The sequence below is a fragment of the Crocodylus porosus genome, unplaced genomic scaffold (genome assembly GCF_001723895.1).
Source record: "Crocodylus porosus isolate Cpor-Errol unplaced genomic scaffold, CroPor_comp1, whole genome shotgun sequence".
Classification (NCBI taxonomy): domain Eukaryota; kingdom Metazoa; phylum Chordata; order Crocodylia; family Crocodylidae; genus Crocodylus; species Crocodylus porosus.
The window spans coordinates 10212033-10225887 of record NW_017728922.1 but is presented as its reverse complement, the minus strand read 5'-3'; the positions used below and the strand labels follow the sequence as shown (position 1 = coordinate 10225887).

Sequence of the window (13855 nt, the reverse complement as noted above, 5' to 3'; positions counted from 1 at the left end):
CTGACAGGACCTGCCACTGATGAACCCATGTTGGTTGCCCCTAAGCATGCAGTCTCCTGCTGGCCCCTTCTGGATGTGTGCCAGCATAATTTTTTCAAACAGCTTGCCTAGGATCGAAGTGAGACTAACCGGCCTATAGTTTCCCGGGTCTTCCTTCCTGCCTTTTTTGAAGATGGGGACCACGTTGGGAGCAAGGAGCACGGAGGCAGAACATGACACTATCTGTCTCCAGTGTCACCTGAACTGTACTGCAGCACCCCTACTCCAGGGGCAAGGAGACCATACAGCAGTATTAAAGCCATTCTTCCATAGGTCAGTGCAAAACAGCAATGCCTACACCAACCAAACAGAAGGCCTCTTTGTGACCAAGTGATGGTCTTTTACTGTCAGAGCTGCTAGCCAACTGAAGCAGGCTGTTGTTTGCAAAGGGATGATGAACGTATGGCCACAGAGAGAATGTAGTCTGTGTAAGGGGCAAACTGAGACAAAGCTACATCTTACCTGAAGTGGCACTCACATAATTCTCATATACAGAAGACAGGAGCTTGTTCTGAGATTTCTGGAAGATAGCCACCACTGTCTCATTCAGCGGGTCTTTATTCTTATCCAGCCACCCAATGATATTGTAAGGCACCTGGTGAGAAAGAACAAAGGAAAGAGTAATTGCAGCCCAGCACAGAAGGCACAAACAGTCCATAGAAAAGAAAATAGCCTGACACGTACCACTCCAGCATAGTGCACCAGCTCAAAATGAGCCTCATATTTGCGCCTTTTATCTGGCCGCGGCTTTTGGAAGTTGGGCGACTTTCCAATGTGGTTGTCATACAGCTTGGCTTTGAAGGACATGTCAGAGGCTTTGGGGAACATGCATTCCTCCTCCAGGATGGAAAGGATTCCCAGGGGCTGCAAGACAAAGGTACCATCAGCAGGTTGGAATTCAGCACAGCAGGAAACAGACTGCCATGTCTCTGCACCATATTCCTTCCACAAGCATAGTCATTCCCGCCCCTGAATAGCAGGAGACTTGTTCTGTGCTACTGTCAAGAAAATGCCAAGGGTCTGTCCAAGAAGGCTGTTTCCTCATTCTGGCATATGGCAAGAAGTGATGTGGGTAGCAACCAGGGCACAAATTGTTATAATTTTGTGTTGAAATAGTTCCATCTTTCTTTCCCATATCCCAGATGGGGAGACAATTCTAGCATGAAATTCTCCCCTAAATCTTTTGCCTGCTGCATTCCCCCTAACAAGTAAGTCAGGAATGGGTCAGATTTTCACAGGCCCAAAATGGATTATTCCCAGTTCCCACAGACTGTCAGTGAGAGCCAGGAGACTTTGGGCCCTTCAAAACCTACTTTGTCTTGTTTGTCAGCTCCCTGCCAATGTGATTTCTCCCCATCTGTGGAAATACTTGTACAGAACTATTCTAAACCAGTAAGTGCCAGGCAGGAATGTGGAATCTCCAGAGGACCTAGTGAGCATTGTAGAACAAAGGTCACACCAGTGAGAGTGAGTTGTTATGCACTGCGCTACAGACCTATTATGTTGCGTTGCTTGGCTGGCTGACTGATTTGGAATAGGGGTTCTTAAAGTCCTATGCAGTCTATAACAAAGAGCCAAAGGCTCCTGCTACAGAGCTCCTGCTCCTGCAGCAGAGAGGGCCTCAGGAGTCTGTCAGAGAAAGCTGCTCATTATGAACTGACAGGGAACAGGTACTGCAGGAGTTACCTGATGCAAGCACTTACCAGAGAACTAGTTATGCTGGAGTAGCACCATGGGCTACAGCCTTGCATGGGAAACAAGATAGAAGCACAGCAGAGTCCAACAGCAATAAGTCGCTTTGAAACTGAATCAGGAAACACTTGCAGCATCTCAGGGAGGCACCTGACAAGTAGGGGGCAGAAGCAGGGCCAGGGAGGTATATAAACACAGGCTCTGATCCAGGAGAGTCAGTCTGGCCATGGAGGCTGCTGGGGCAAGAGCTCTCCTAGCTGGCATGGGGGCTATCTTGAGGAAGGTAAATAAAGTGCTGATGCCTCACAGGTAAGGAGAGGCCTTGTTATGCAAGCAGGTAGCCATTGCTTATGTTTGGACTGGGGTGAGGGTTGTTTGTGTTTGCTAGAACGCTTACTCTTTGGTTACTGTCAAGTGGTGGTTTGCGAGTGGTTGAAAGGGGAGTGTGCAGAAGCTATGGTGGGGTGCCTGAGGGGCACATGCTGTTTTAACTCACAGTGAGGTGCCAGGGGCATGCCAGAGTTAAGAGCCTGGCTAGGGGCCTTGATGCCCAAGCCAGGGCATGCCACAGGCTTAGGCTTGAGAGGGAATCTAAAGCGGAGAGAAAGGGTGAAACTTAGCTTGGGCAAGAGCTGGGCAAGGGCCAGGGTCCCAGTGACCAGCAAGGAGGGAGCCAAGGCCAGGGGTCCTGTACACAAGAAGGACAGAGACAAGGGCCAGGGAGCCCAGGAACCTAAGCAGGTCCAGCAAGAGTACTGGCCAGAACAGGGTAAAGATAACACCAGATTAGCTGGTCAGGGGTTGGATCCCAGAAGCCAGGTCAGGCACAGTAGGCATAGGCTAAGGGAACTAGCAAAAGAAAAGGGGCTGAGGCTGGGAAGGCTGAGACCCCAGCAAGGGTCTGAGGTGGCCTGCTATTGAGTTGGACCCAATTGCCCACCAAAGTCATTATTTGGTAACACTTGCAAGGTATGAGCATGGCTGTAAGGGAGGATGGAGGCAGTGATTAGTTCTTAAGGCTACCTGGCACCCTAGGGAAGGACACTGACATGTTATCAGGGCCTACCTAGAGAGGGCAGGGTGGAAACCAGCAGGAGCCTGGAAGAGCTAGATGGCATCTAGAGGAACTAGGGCTCACTCTAGGACCCACTAGGCAGACTTCCTTCCAATCAAACAATTTCATCAAGTCATGGCAGGAAAGTAAAAAGGGGAGGGCACCCTAGAGCTGGAACTGGAGCTGGGGAAGGGTTGCGTAGTCACTAGGGGGTGTCACAGTTACCTCTAGAGCCCAAACCTGCTTATACAGTCCAAATGGATTTATATTTAACACTTCCTGTCTCAGACACAGATGAACTTGCTAACAAACCCTGACCTGACTCAGCATCCTATGCCTTACCTTCTCAATCAGATCAATGCAGGCTTGCAAATCCAGGCCAAAGTCAATGAAGACCCACTCAATGCCTTCTTTTTTGTATTCTTCTTGCTCCAGAACAAACATGTGGTGGTTGAAGAACTGCTGCAATTTCTCATTGGTGAAATTGATGCATAGCTGCTCAAAGCTGTTATACTATAGGTATAAAACAAATCTCTGCTTCAACAGGAGGAGCATACAGTGGTTAAGGGAGTCACCAGCCCACTCTATACTCTGGCTCTCCATGACAGTAAAGTAATTCCTAAGGACTTAGAGGAGTTATTCTGGGTAAATGAATTAACACAAGGGCTCCACACTCCATGGAGACCTGTCTCTTCATGGAGGAAGCAAAACTCCCTCAAGACATGGAAACTGCTCTGTCTGTGTTTGGGGATCTCAGACAGCTACTGCACATGCCACCCCAGCACCTTGCACAGCTACTATGCATGTCCCACAGCCCACCTCAAAGATCTCAAAGCCTGCAATGTCCAGTACTCCAATGAAGAATTGCCTGGCCAGCCTGGTGTCTAGGGTTCTGTTGATACGAGTCACCAACCACTTAAACATACGATCGTAGGTGGCTTTTGCCAAGGCCCCGACTGCATACACCACCTGTCAGTGCAAATGAGAAAGGGCTTGTCATAAAAGGACTTGGTTCCAAAAGATTTCATTTTTTCTACATCCAGCTAGAATGGCTATTCTCAGAACTGGAGGGGGAAAGCCAGCCACAGCAAGGGAAATCACTGTTCCCATCAAGGACCTTTCATGTTTACAGCCACTAAGTTGGGATGTGTTCTGTGTTCTTGCCATTTATATTGTGCCTTTTTGTCCTTCCTAAGGGTACATGCAGCCAGCTGAGAAGATATTGGAACGGAGCTTAGATCTGGTGTGAAATTTTCATAAGCACCGAAGTGAGGAGGCAAAGTCCCAGTGACTTATTACGAGACTCAGGATTCTTTGAAACTGAAACTTAGGTTCCTCATTCATATAAACATGTCTGAAAAGTTTACCACAGGACTGGCCTTCAGGCCTGACTCACAATAAAGGCCAAGTTTCAGGCTCCATCAATGGTGCTGAAATCTCACAAACTGAAATTGCAAGATTTCAGCTCCCAATGAGCTGTTGTTCTGTTGAGGCTTCCACTATCTTAAGCCAAATTTCTCATCAGATTTTGCCTGTACTCGAAGCAGAACCACAAAACTGAGGTCTCTCCCAAAGTCTGGATCCCAGCTAGAGAGACCAGAGATTTGAGCCCAAGCTCTCTACCACTCAAAAGAGTTTGAATCAAAATTATAACCTTAACCCATGTCTATAAAATGCAGTGTCTGAAACTATCTGGCCATCAAGCCACCATATTCTTTAACTTTTCTAGCATAATAACAAGGCATGATCTGTACCATTGATGAAAGCCATTTGTACTTTGTTGAAAAGCCATGTCTATATTTTACCCCATGGTCTTGGGACTCCCAAAGTCAGACTCTGTGAGACCACAACAGAAGCTGAATTTTAAAAGCCAAGTGCCTTGCACTGGGAAAGCCACCTGAAGTACCCAGAAGGGTACATATTGCTGAGATCCTAGGTAACACCGTAAGCAGGAACCATAGTCACAATTCACTCACCTGTTCAACATTCTGACCTTTGGTCACATACTCATTTCCTACTTTCACTCTGGGATGGAGCAGCCCTTTGATGAGATCAGCTGAGCTGATCCCCATGAGATAGGCAGCCTTGTCAGCACCTGCAATGCAGTGTCAAACCATGAAGATGCCAGCATTGGGACAGACATACTCATGAAATGAATGTGGGCTCCTAGAGTATGGAGGACTTTAAAGTCTGCTGACTTTCACTGGGTGAAGCACCTACCCTCTATTCCTCTGGACATGTGACGTAAAGGGGCATTCTGTGTGGGGGGTGCTTATAGGTGGACTGTTGTTGCATGTATTCCTTACTGAGGTGTTACCAATTTGGAGAAACTGTTCCAAAAGATTTGGTCCATCTTAATGGGTTTACTTTAATCCTCACAGTTTGGCGGCAAGTTGCATGCCTCCTTCCTCCTCATCCCTCCTATTGCAGCTGTACAGTAAACAGCTGCACAACAATTCTGGCAAATGTCAGCTCTACAACAGTCACATGCTAATATCATAATGCCCAAGATCAAGAGGGCAAAATTAAGGTTGCATATGCTACCTTCATTTCTGGATTACTAAGTGTGCCACATTGTAGCCGTAATGATCTTGCATCTTTTACCTAGGATTTTCTTAGTTTGTTAATAAAAGAAATTAATAATACTGAGAAGATCCATGAGTGACTGCACATCCAGCAGTAAGGGCTCTTGTTGGAACTTTCATCTATTGAGTGAGGTGGCTCCTATTCAGTAGATACTGTCTCATGTTAATGAGATGAGGTCCATTAAAGGGGGCAGGGGAGGAAGGAAATAAGGGAGAAGGCCAGTAAATGACAGAAGCAGGCAGTGAGTCTCATACTTCTTTCCCTCTATATTTGCCCTCTGTATTTTTGCTTATACTCATTGGATTGGCAGATTCTTGCAGCCTTCCTTGTGGGTTCTGGCCTTAAGCCTGTCATTGAGGATGTCTGTTACATCTGCATCCTCCCACTGTACCCACAGGACCAGCATCTGCTAGTTCCAATGGGCTTCTTCTCAAACTGTGTGGGGAGCCTGTCTGGAAAAGTCTCCAATCCTCCACAGAATTATCCAAGAAGATCCCAGTTTGTACACCCAGGTGTGATGCTGCTGACACAAGATAGTCCTTTGAGATCATAGCCTTGTACCCCCTTATAGACCAAAAAGAGAGCCCAGCTCTGACCCATCTTGTCTGAGAGTGGGAGGAGTTCATGCATTTTGGTGGGGGTTGGCAGTGCTTGCCCACCCTTACCTAGATGCACAAAACTGCCAAGATAGCAAACTCACTTTCAGTGCCATCAGCTTCAGCCTGCTCCTCCCTCTGCTTCTGCTTGAACTTCATGTTGCCAAAGTGCATGATGGCTCCCACTATTTTATAGCAGCCATACTTCTCATCATTGCTGAAGCCCAGGATATCCATGGCATGCTGCAGAGTAACACAGGCAGGGTAAGCAAATGTATAGTTATCACAAAACCAATCCCCAGCAGGGAGCTTGACAGTCTGAATTGCAGTCCCTCACAGCACATTAATCACCTGGCCCAGGCTCTGCAGTGCAGATGGTTCATTGTATTCAGTCACCCTGTAATAATGCATCCCTTGAGCTACATGGGCCACTCCACAGGTTCAAAGCCATGACTCAGGCTCCCCAGAAAACATAAAACCGGCTTAAAAGGAATGCAATGATCTGAACAACAATGAATTTGGGAGGTTGGTACTTCATTTCTGGGTTCTGACCCTTTATGGTTCCTGTGCTTCAATGGTTTCATTTTACTGCTACAATGATGAGAATGAAATTTACTCTAAAAAAATTGAAGTCAGAAATTTCAGGTAATCACCTGATGCCAGGAAAAGGACCTTGAAAAATAGATGATGGAGAGCAAACCTGCAGCATAATCAATAAGCTTGCAACAACTGGCAATTCTGGCAAACTTTGTATCACAACTTTTTTTAGTGGAAAACTGATGTTTTGTTTGTTTGGTTCTTGTGGTGAAAAGTGCCAGCTTCCTATTATAAAACTATTTTGGTTCTGTCAAAAAAACCCAAACTGAAAAGTTTGTGAGTTTCATGCAAAACTGTTTTGGTTTTAATTCTTACCCTATCTAAAGACCTCTCCCACAATCCCTCCCTTCTGTCTGGCTTTTGCTCCCACCCCCATTTCTCTCTTTCAGAAGCAATGTACATACATCTGTAGCCATTAGTTCCTCGCCATCATCCAGGTTGTCCACAGTCGTTACGCCTTGTGAACAGAAGTGGTAGTCATAGGGGTTGAGAGAGAGCAGCAGCATGTCTGTGAGGGAAAAATAGTGAGTAAGGCCATTCTGCTCCACAGACCCTGGCCAGTATTCTCAGAGCACACTATACATGAGACTTGGGCAGCCACTAATCCTCCTCATAGACTCCAGGCCCAGCATATCCAGGTTGCTGCCTGTGGACATAGTCCCAGCTTTGAATCCATAGGGAAGCTTTCATGGGGTGTGAGCTGTGCTCACAGCAATCTTGTAAATTCATTCTCGAAGGCTGAAGGAAATTCAGCCTCTGCCCTAATGATCCTGCCATGAAGCTCAGCAGCAGATCCAGAGGAGGTAAATGGCAGGGTTCAGAACAAAAGCTAGGAGCACTGGACTGTTTGATACTGCCCAGGGTCCCTTGAGATTTGCATTCTGGGCAACCTGTTTCATGAGGTTGGTCCTGGTGCCTATCACAGAACCCACTGCTTACAAGGCAGCTACGCTCAACAGGGCCCTCCTGCCACACTGTGCTAGCTCTGGCACTGTGGCACCCTGCTCTCCCTTGGTGGCACACTCTCTGTTAATTCCAGTGCCCAGTAGGGCTGTGTGAAATTTCAGCGGGAGTTTTGTTTTGTTTTGGATTCGGACATCCCGGTGGCCAAAACACGTAATCCAAAATGAAATGCAAGGCTCCGAAACAGCTCCAGAATGAAACAGGCCATCCAAAATGTTTTGGAAATGTTTTGAAATGTTTCAGATGTTTCAAAGCTGTTTCAGAGATGGGCTTGTGAGGAAAGAGAAACTAAGAGGGAGGGGAAGGAAGGACTGCTCTGATATTGACATCTGTTGCTGACCAGTGACAATGATCTGTCCTTGAGGTCCCTTCCAATCCCAGTGCTCTGGGGGAGGGACAGAGAAGCACTATAAAAGGCTGTTTGTGAACTGCTCTCTGCCATTTTGCAGTTGCATCTGTGTCTACAGTAGAAGCAGCAGCAGAGAGCAGTAACTGTAAGCTTGCAGCTTGGTAGTGCCTTGCTACCAAGTTGTAGCCATTGCCAATTCCCCACCCCCCCCACCCCACAAACTTACACGTAGCCTCTCCCCTAGCAGTAGCAGGCATGAGGCTTTTGATGCTAGTGGTAGCAAGGAGGTGGGACCAGTGCCTGCATCTGCACCCCCTCCAACAACACCAACTATAATAATAACCCCCAGCACCACCAGCACGACAAGCAGCACCAGCATGACAATCTCCTCCACCCCCATTTCAGTTCCCAGCCTGAGCCTTCCAGTGCCCAAGGAGGACCTGGATCTGGAAGTAGGAGGCCCGAGCGCCCTAGCAAAAGAAATTCTGGGGACCGAGGAGGAATCTGAGTTTGTACTCCACTCCTCTCCAAGTTCCCCTAGGGCCAGGTCTCCTTTCCCAGAAGGGAGTTTGGAGGAGGTTGAGGTTGTGGAGGCAAATGGCTCAGCTGAGTCAGTTCCTCCTGTTGTTGTGCCTCTGTCTGTTCAGGCAGGATCTGCACCCGCACCCCAGAAGTGAGGGGGGCAACGTTCCCCCTAAGGTGTGCGCATGAGCAGCCACACACAACTAAAAGTGTGGCTGTGCACAGCCTTTTCAAGGCCATGCACCAGAAGAGGAGCTGAAAGTCAGCTCCTAGGCAAGGTGGGGGCGGGAGCCTGGCTCAGGCTCCACCAGCTCCAGAGGAGTGCTCTGCTTCCCCGCATTAGGGCTGGGGAGTGGAGCACTTCCCTTGGGCCAGCAGAGCCCATCCCAGCCTCCATCCATGCCCTTGCCTCACCTCAGGGAGGAGCTGCTGCCTGCCCTGAGTAAGGCTCCGCTGGCCCCGGAGCACTGCTCCACTCCCCTGCATAGCCTCATGGAGCAAGGAGGCATGTGGCATCAGGGCTGGGGAGTGGAGCAGTGTCTTGGAGCCAACAGAGCCTCACTGGGACAGGCAGTGACTCCTCCCCGAGGTGAACCAAGGCAGGGATGGAGGCTGGGGCGGGGGGCTGGCATGGGCTCCGCCAGCTCCGGGGAAGTGTTCCACTTCCCGGCCCTGACATGGAGGAGCGGATCCCTCCCCTGGAGCCAGCGGAGTCCGCACCAGCCCCCAGCTCCAGCATCTCAGCTCCAGCCCCAGCCTCCGGCCCCTGGCCCCAGCCTCTTGGCTCTGGCCTCCAGCCCCCAGCCCCCTTCAGTAAGTGTCCCACACTGGACTGAGGCGGCGTGCTCACGGACCAAGGCGGTGTGCTCATGGATTGCTACTCCTTAGAGGGAACATTGGAGGGGGGTAGTGTGGTGTGGGATCATTTTGAGGTGGCAGATCATACCAGGTATGTTATCTGTTTGCACTGCCAATATAAGACCAACCAGGGCAAGAAGGAGAAACACTTCAGCACCATGAGGATGCTGATGCATCTCACAAGGCAACACCCCCTTGCCTTTGCTCCTCCTTAGCCTGGCACCAGTGGAAGCATGCCCAAAAAGAAGTTCCCCTCTCCCTCCAAACCCCCTGTCCTGCTGAAGCAGAGGCAGGTGACCCTGGAACAGTGGAGTAAAGGCGGACAGAAAGCAGGGCATGTTGCAAAGCTGAGCAAGATCACCCAGAGCACTGGGGAGATAGTTGCTCTGGATGGTCAGCCCTTATCCTTAGTTGAGCGGCCAGGGTTCAGACAGCTCATGGCACTTGTGGCCCCATCCTACCAAGTGCCTGAGTGCACCATCTTCAGCAGTGGTGCTCTCCCTGTATGAGGCATGCAGGGAGTACTTGAGGAAGGAGCTGCACAAGGCAGGTCCACAGGTGCCCTTGCATTTCACTTCCAACATCTGGAGCAGCTGGGGAGGAGATCGTGCCTACCTCTCTGTCATAGGGCACTGGTGCGATCAGTCAGGCTGTTGGTGGGCTCTTCTTCAAGCCAAGGTGATGGATGAGTCCCACACAGCAATGGAGATCATGGGGCCATGAACCGCATGGTGCAGGGGTGGCTCATTGGGAAGGGCGAGCTCACCTGCAAGTTCATGGTCACTGACAACAGAGCCAATATGGTCAAGGTGGTTTGTGATGCCAACTTTGTTGGCATCCACTGTGTGGTGCACAAGTTCCACCTCGTAGTCAGGGATGACTTGGAGGGGGACAGGGCTTCCAGTGATGGTGCCATCACAACCAGCCAGCTCATTTCAGAATGCAGGAAGGTGGAGGGCTACTTCCACTGGAGCATCAAGGGGGGCAAAACGTTGTGGGACAAACAGGCAGAGCTGAGCGTTCCACAGCACAAAGTCATCCAGGATGTGAAGACTCGGTGGAACTCCACATACCTCATGCTGGAAAGGCTGGTGGAGTAACAGAAGGCCATCCATGAGATGGCCTTTCTTGGGAAAATTGGGATCAGCGGCCTGCTTAACAAAACAGAGTGGAATACCACCTCCCAGATCTTAGTGGTCCTCAAGTCATTCCTCAAGGCCACTGAGACTGTCAGCACTCCTTAGCCAGCTTATCCCCATAGCAATGCGCTCCTTAGCCAGCTTATTTCCATAGTGAGGGAACTTGAGAACCAAATGCAGAAGTTCCAGGGGACTGATGTTCCTGGCTGGAGCCAGCTGCTGTCACCACAGGTGCAGACACTGGTGAAGTGACTGAGAGAGGGCAGGAAGAAATGGCTGGATCCATTGCGGTCCAATATGGTCCACGTGCTGGCAGCGTGTGCGACCCAAGGATGAAGGGGAGCATATGTGCCAGTAAAACCCTGGATCACTGGACAGAGGTGCTGGTGAACAGAGTCTGGGAGGCAGAAGGGCACAGGCAGGGAGATGTGGAAGAGGGGGATCCACTTTCCCATGATAGCACTCCCAGCAGCAGCCATTTTGGACAGCTCTATGAAACACCAAAACAAAACACTGTTTCTCCAAAACTGAAATGAAACACAGGCATTTCACACAGCCCTAGTGCCCAGCCACTTCTCCTGTCCTGGTCTTATTCCTACTTGCCTTGTGAATCTTTTGCTCTGCACATCACATTACTGTACACCCAGGCTGGCCCTGAAGAACTGTATGTATCACCATATCCTACTACAAGAAAGTGGGTTACTGACTCTGTGCCCTTGCAGTGGCAGGAGGGCTGCAAGCGTGTGTGGCTGAGGTGAAAAGCTGGAGAGCTCAAGCCTCTTTGCTTAATTGGTCAGGATGACAGCTGGGCAGGAATTTCCCAACCAAAGGGGTTTCATCAGAAAATGCTGGTTTGTCAAAAGCAGTCTTACTGTAGGAACTGGCCATGTTAGTGGAACTTTTGTTGGGGTGGTTCCCACATCTGGGACATTTCTGGTCCCACATATGTAATGCCCCAGAGCTTAGCCCCTGCCCTGCCTGATCCTAATCAGGAGCTTGAGCTGCACCTCACTGCAGGTGAGTGTGCTGTCCACTGACACTGTGGCTATTTTAGGGCCCTGGTGACTGCTTTTTACACAAGAAATTTCCCAAGATCTCAGGTTCATTCTGCTGCAGAACAGGGATGCTTTGAAACCCCGCTGATTTTTGAAAGAATTGGTAGCCAGGATAGAAAGAAGCATATCTGGGTGTAATTCCAGATGGGTCTTCTCTGCTACCTCAGCTATAGCTGTTTTTCATGGGATCAGCTTGTTGGTCGGTCCCTGTAAGCCCTGGCTGCCTCTGGGAAAAGCACATTTCTGCTAGAGCTGCCTTGGGAACTGCCTTTGCTGTCTTGGGAACGCTGCCCAGCTGAAGACTGATTTAGACATGGCCATCCATGTCCATGTGACCATCAGATAAGATTACTGCTCTGCATAGCTCTCCAGACCTGCCTAATAAGGTATTGTTTGTGATCAAGCAGCAGGCTCAATAGGCAGTAGCCAAGAGATTTATCACCCCTGAGGGGCATATCAAGCATCTTGCTCCAGTGTGCAAACGTTTCCTCTGCCACATCCTGTTAAATGGCACCTGGAATGCAGAACTGCTCAGTGTATTTCAAGTCAGAGTATGGCAGGGTCAGATGAGATCATCTGGAAGACTACACTGCTATCTCTGCTGTAACCACAGGTCAGGTAGTCAAACCCAGGCTGGCTTAAACCAGCTACTCGGGTACTGTCAGCAACCTGTGTCAGCCCTGAGCTCAGAGTAGACTGCAAACCTCCACAGCTCCTCAAAGCTAATGAAATCTATAAGTGGCCAGGCACCACGGAGCTTCATGTTGCTATTGTACTACTTTAACTCAGTGCCAGGATGTTTGTATGAGCTCTAGTCTAACAGTGCAGACAACCCCTAAGTAATTATTTATCTGCCCCAAGACTTTCAGTTGAAGAGCTCATGTCAGGCTCCCCTCTTCTCAACTCGTATGTCAGGTGACAGCATTGAACAATTACAGGAGGATATAGCCACACTGGGAGCTGGGATTTCTCATAGCCTCATAGCCTCTGAAAATCAAACTAAACAAGCTTCCTTTTAGTTTCCTGTATTTCCTGCTATATGGATTGATGCTCTGCTTCTTCTTCCTCTTCCCCTGAACTTCCTTACCTTGGAGCTCTGGTTTCTTCCCAGATAGGATCTGGTAGTAGATATGGTAGCTTCTCTCTCCAGGTTGCTGGAAAATCACTCTTGATTTTTCCAGCAAGTCTAGAAACAGACAGGGCAGAAGAGGTTAGAGTTTCTCTGAAACAAATCCAGTACCAATGTTAAAACAGAGAAACAAATTTGCAGCCAAACTGTGTCTTTTGCTGCTAGTTATTTACTCACATATGTCAATATCAGCAGAGGCCAACTTCCCGGAGGGGCCAAAATGGATTCGAATGAACTTGCCCTAGAAAACATTCAGAGGGAGGGATGTAAGCCCTGGGTCTGGGTAAATGAACGAAGGCAGGTACAATCAAAAACCCCTGTCCTTTGAGATGGCCACTCTTAGAAATAAGAGGTGGCTGGAGGGTGCTAACTGCCTCTCTGCTTTGTGCTAATACAGCATATTTCATTAGTTTCATTAGTGCAGATGGACAAGAGGGACTCATGGCTCCTTCTGGCCTTAAAGTCTTGAAACGTAAATCTGATTTGCAATGAAGTAATCCTTGCCTTAGATTGCTTCCCTGTATTTTGCTCTCTTGCAGAATGCAGCATTTGGTGTTTTTGTAGAAGTCAGAAGTCTGTGATGCTTTACACACAGCACTAATTAGCTATGGAATTATGGGGCTTGCAACAGCTGATTGTAGGCCTGTGCAAAGCGGCTAGCATTCGCTTCAGATTCAGGGGACAGTGATTCAGTTATTCAAATCACTGTTCTGATTCGATTTGGCCAAATCTCCAACTCAGCCAGCCCAGGCCCATCCCCCAGCCCAGCAATGGCTGCCCCGCCTGCCCCAGCTCCTGGCACTTGGGGGAAAAAAAAGCCCCAGCTCAGCAGGTGCTGCCGGGTGGGGGTGATCCCTGCTGGCCCCCACTGCTCTAAGCTGCATGGGGGGGGCTCTGCATGAGCCCCTGAACCACCACCCCTGGTCCCTCATGGGTGCCCTGCATGGGCCAGCTCCAGCCCTTTAAGAAAAAAAAAAACCTGAAGAAACCCCAGGACTCACTGTTCCTGCCAGCAGGAAGTGATCCCTGCTGCTCTGTGCCCTGAGGCTGAACCAGGAGCGGTGAGTCCTGGGGCTTTTCTCAGTTTTTTTTTTTTCTTAAATGGCCAGAGCCGCAGCAGGCAGGGCAGCCATGCGGGGACCGGGGGAGCTGGGGGGGGGAGGTCAAGGGGGCTCATGCAGAGCCTCCCATGTAGCATGGGGCAGTGGGGATTGCCTCCTGCCTGGCAGCACCTGGTGAGCACTGGGGCTTCTTTTTTTAAAGTATGGAGCTGGGG

At 49.5% G+C, this 13855-nt stretch overlaps 1 protein-coding gene across 1 annotated transcript in view; it reads right to left on the bottom strand.

Moving 5' to 3' along the window:
* Window positions 1–13855, bottom strand: part of MYH7B (myosin heavy chain 7B) — a 52327-nt gene that overhangs the window by 25195 nt on the left and 13277 nt on the right. Inside the window, exons 9-17 of the mRNA XM_019539695.1 lie at window positions 12757–12820; window positions 12538–12636; window positions 6969–7072; window positions 6072–6210; window positions 4762–4880; window positions 3605–3754; window positions 3128–3298; window positions 724–903; window positions 502–634 (exon numbers count right to left, since the gene is read on the bottom strand). Coding sequence (XP_019395240.1) covers window positions 502–634; window positions 724–903; window positions 3128–3298; window positions 3605–3754; window positions 4762–4880; window positions 6072–6210; window positions 6969–7072; window positions 12538–12636; window positions 12757–12820 — 1159 coding nt within the window. The remainder of the gene's footprint in view (window positions 1–501; window positions 635–723; window positions 904–3127; window positions 3299–3604; window positions 3755–4761; window positions 4881–6071; window positions 6211–6968; window positions 7073–12537; window positions 12637–12756; window positions 12821–13855) is intronic.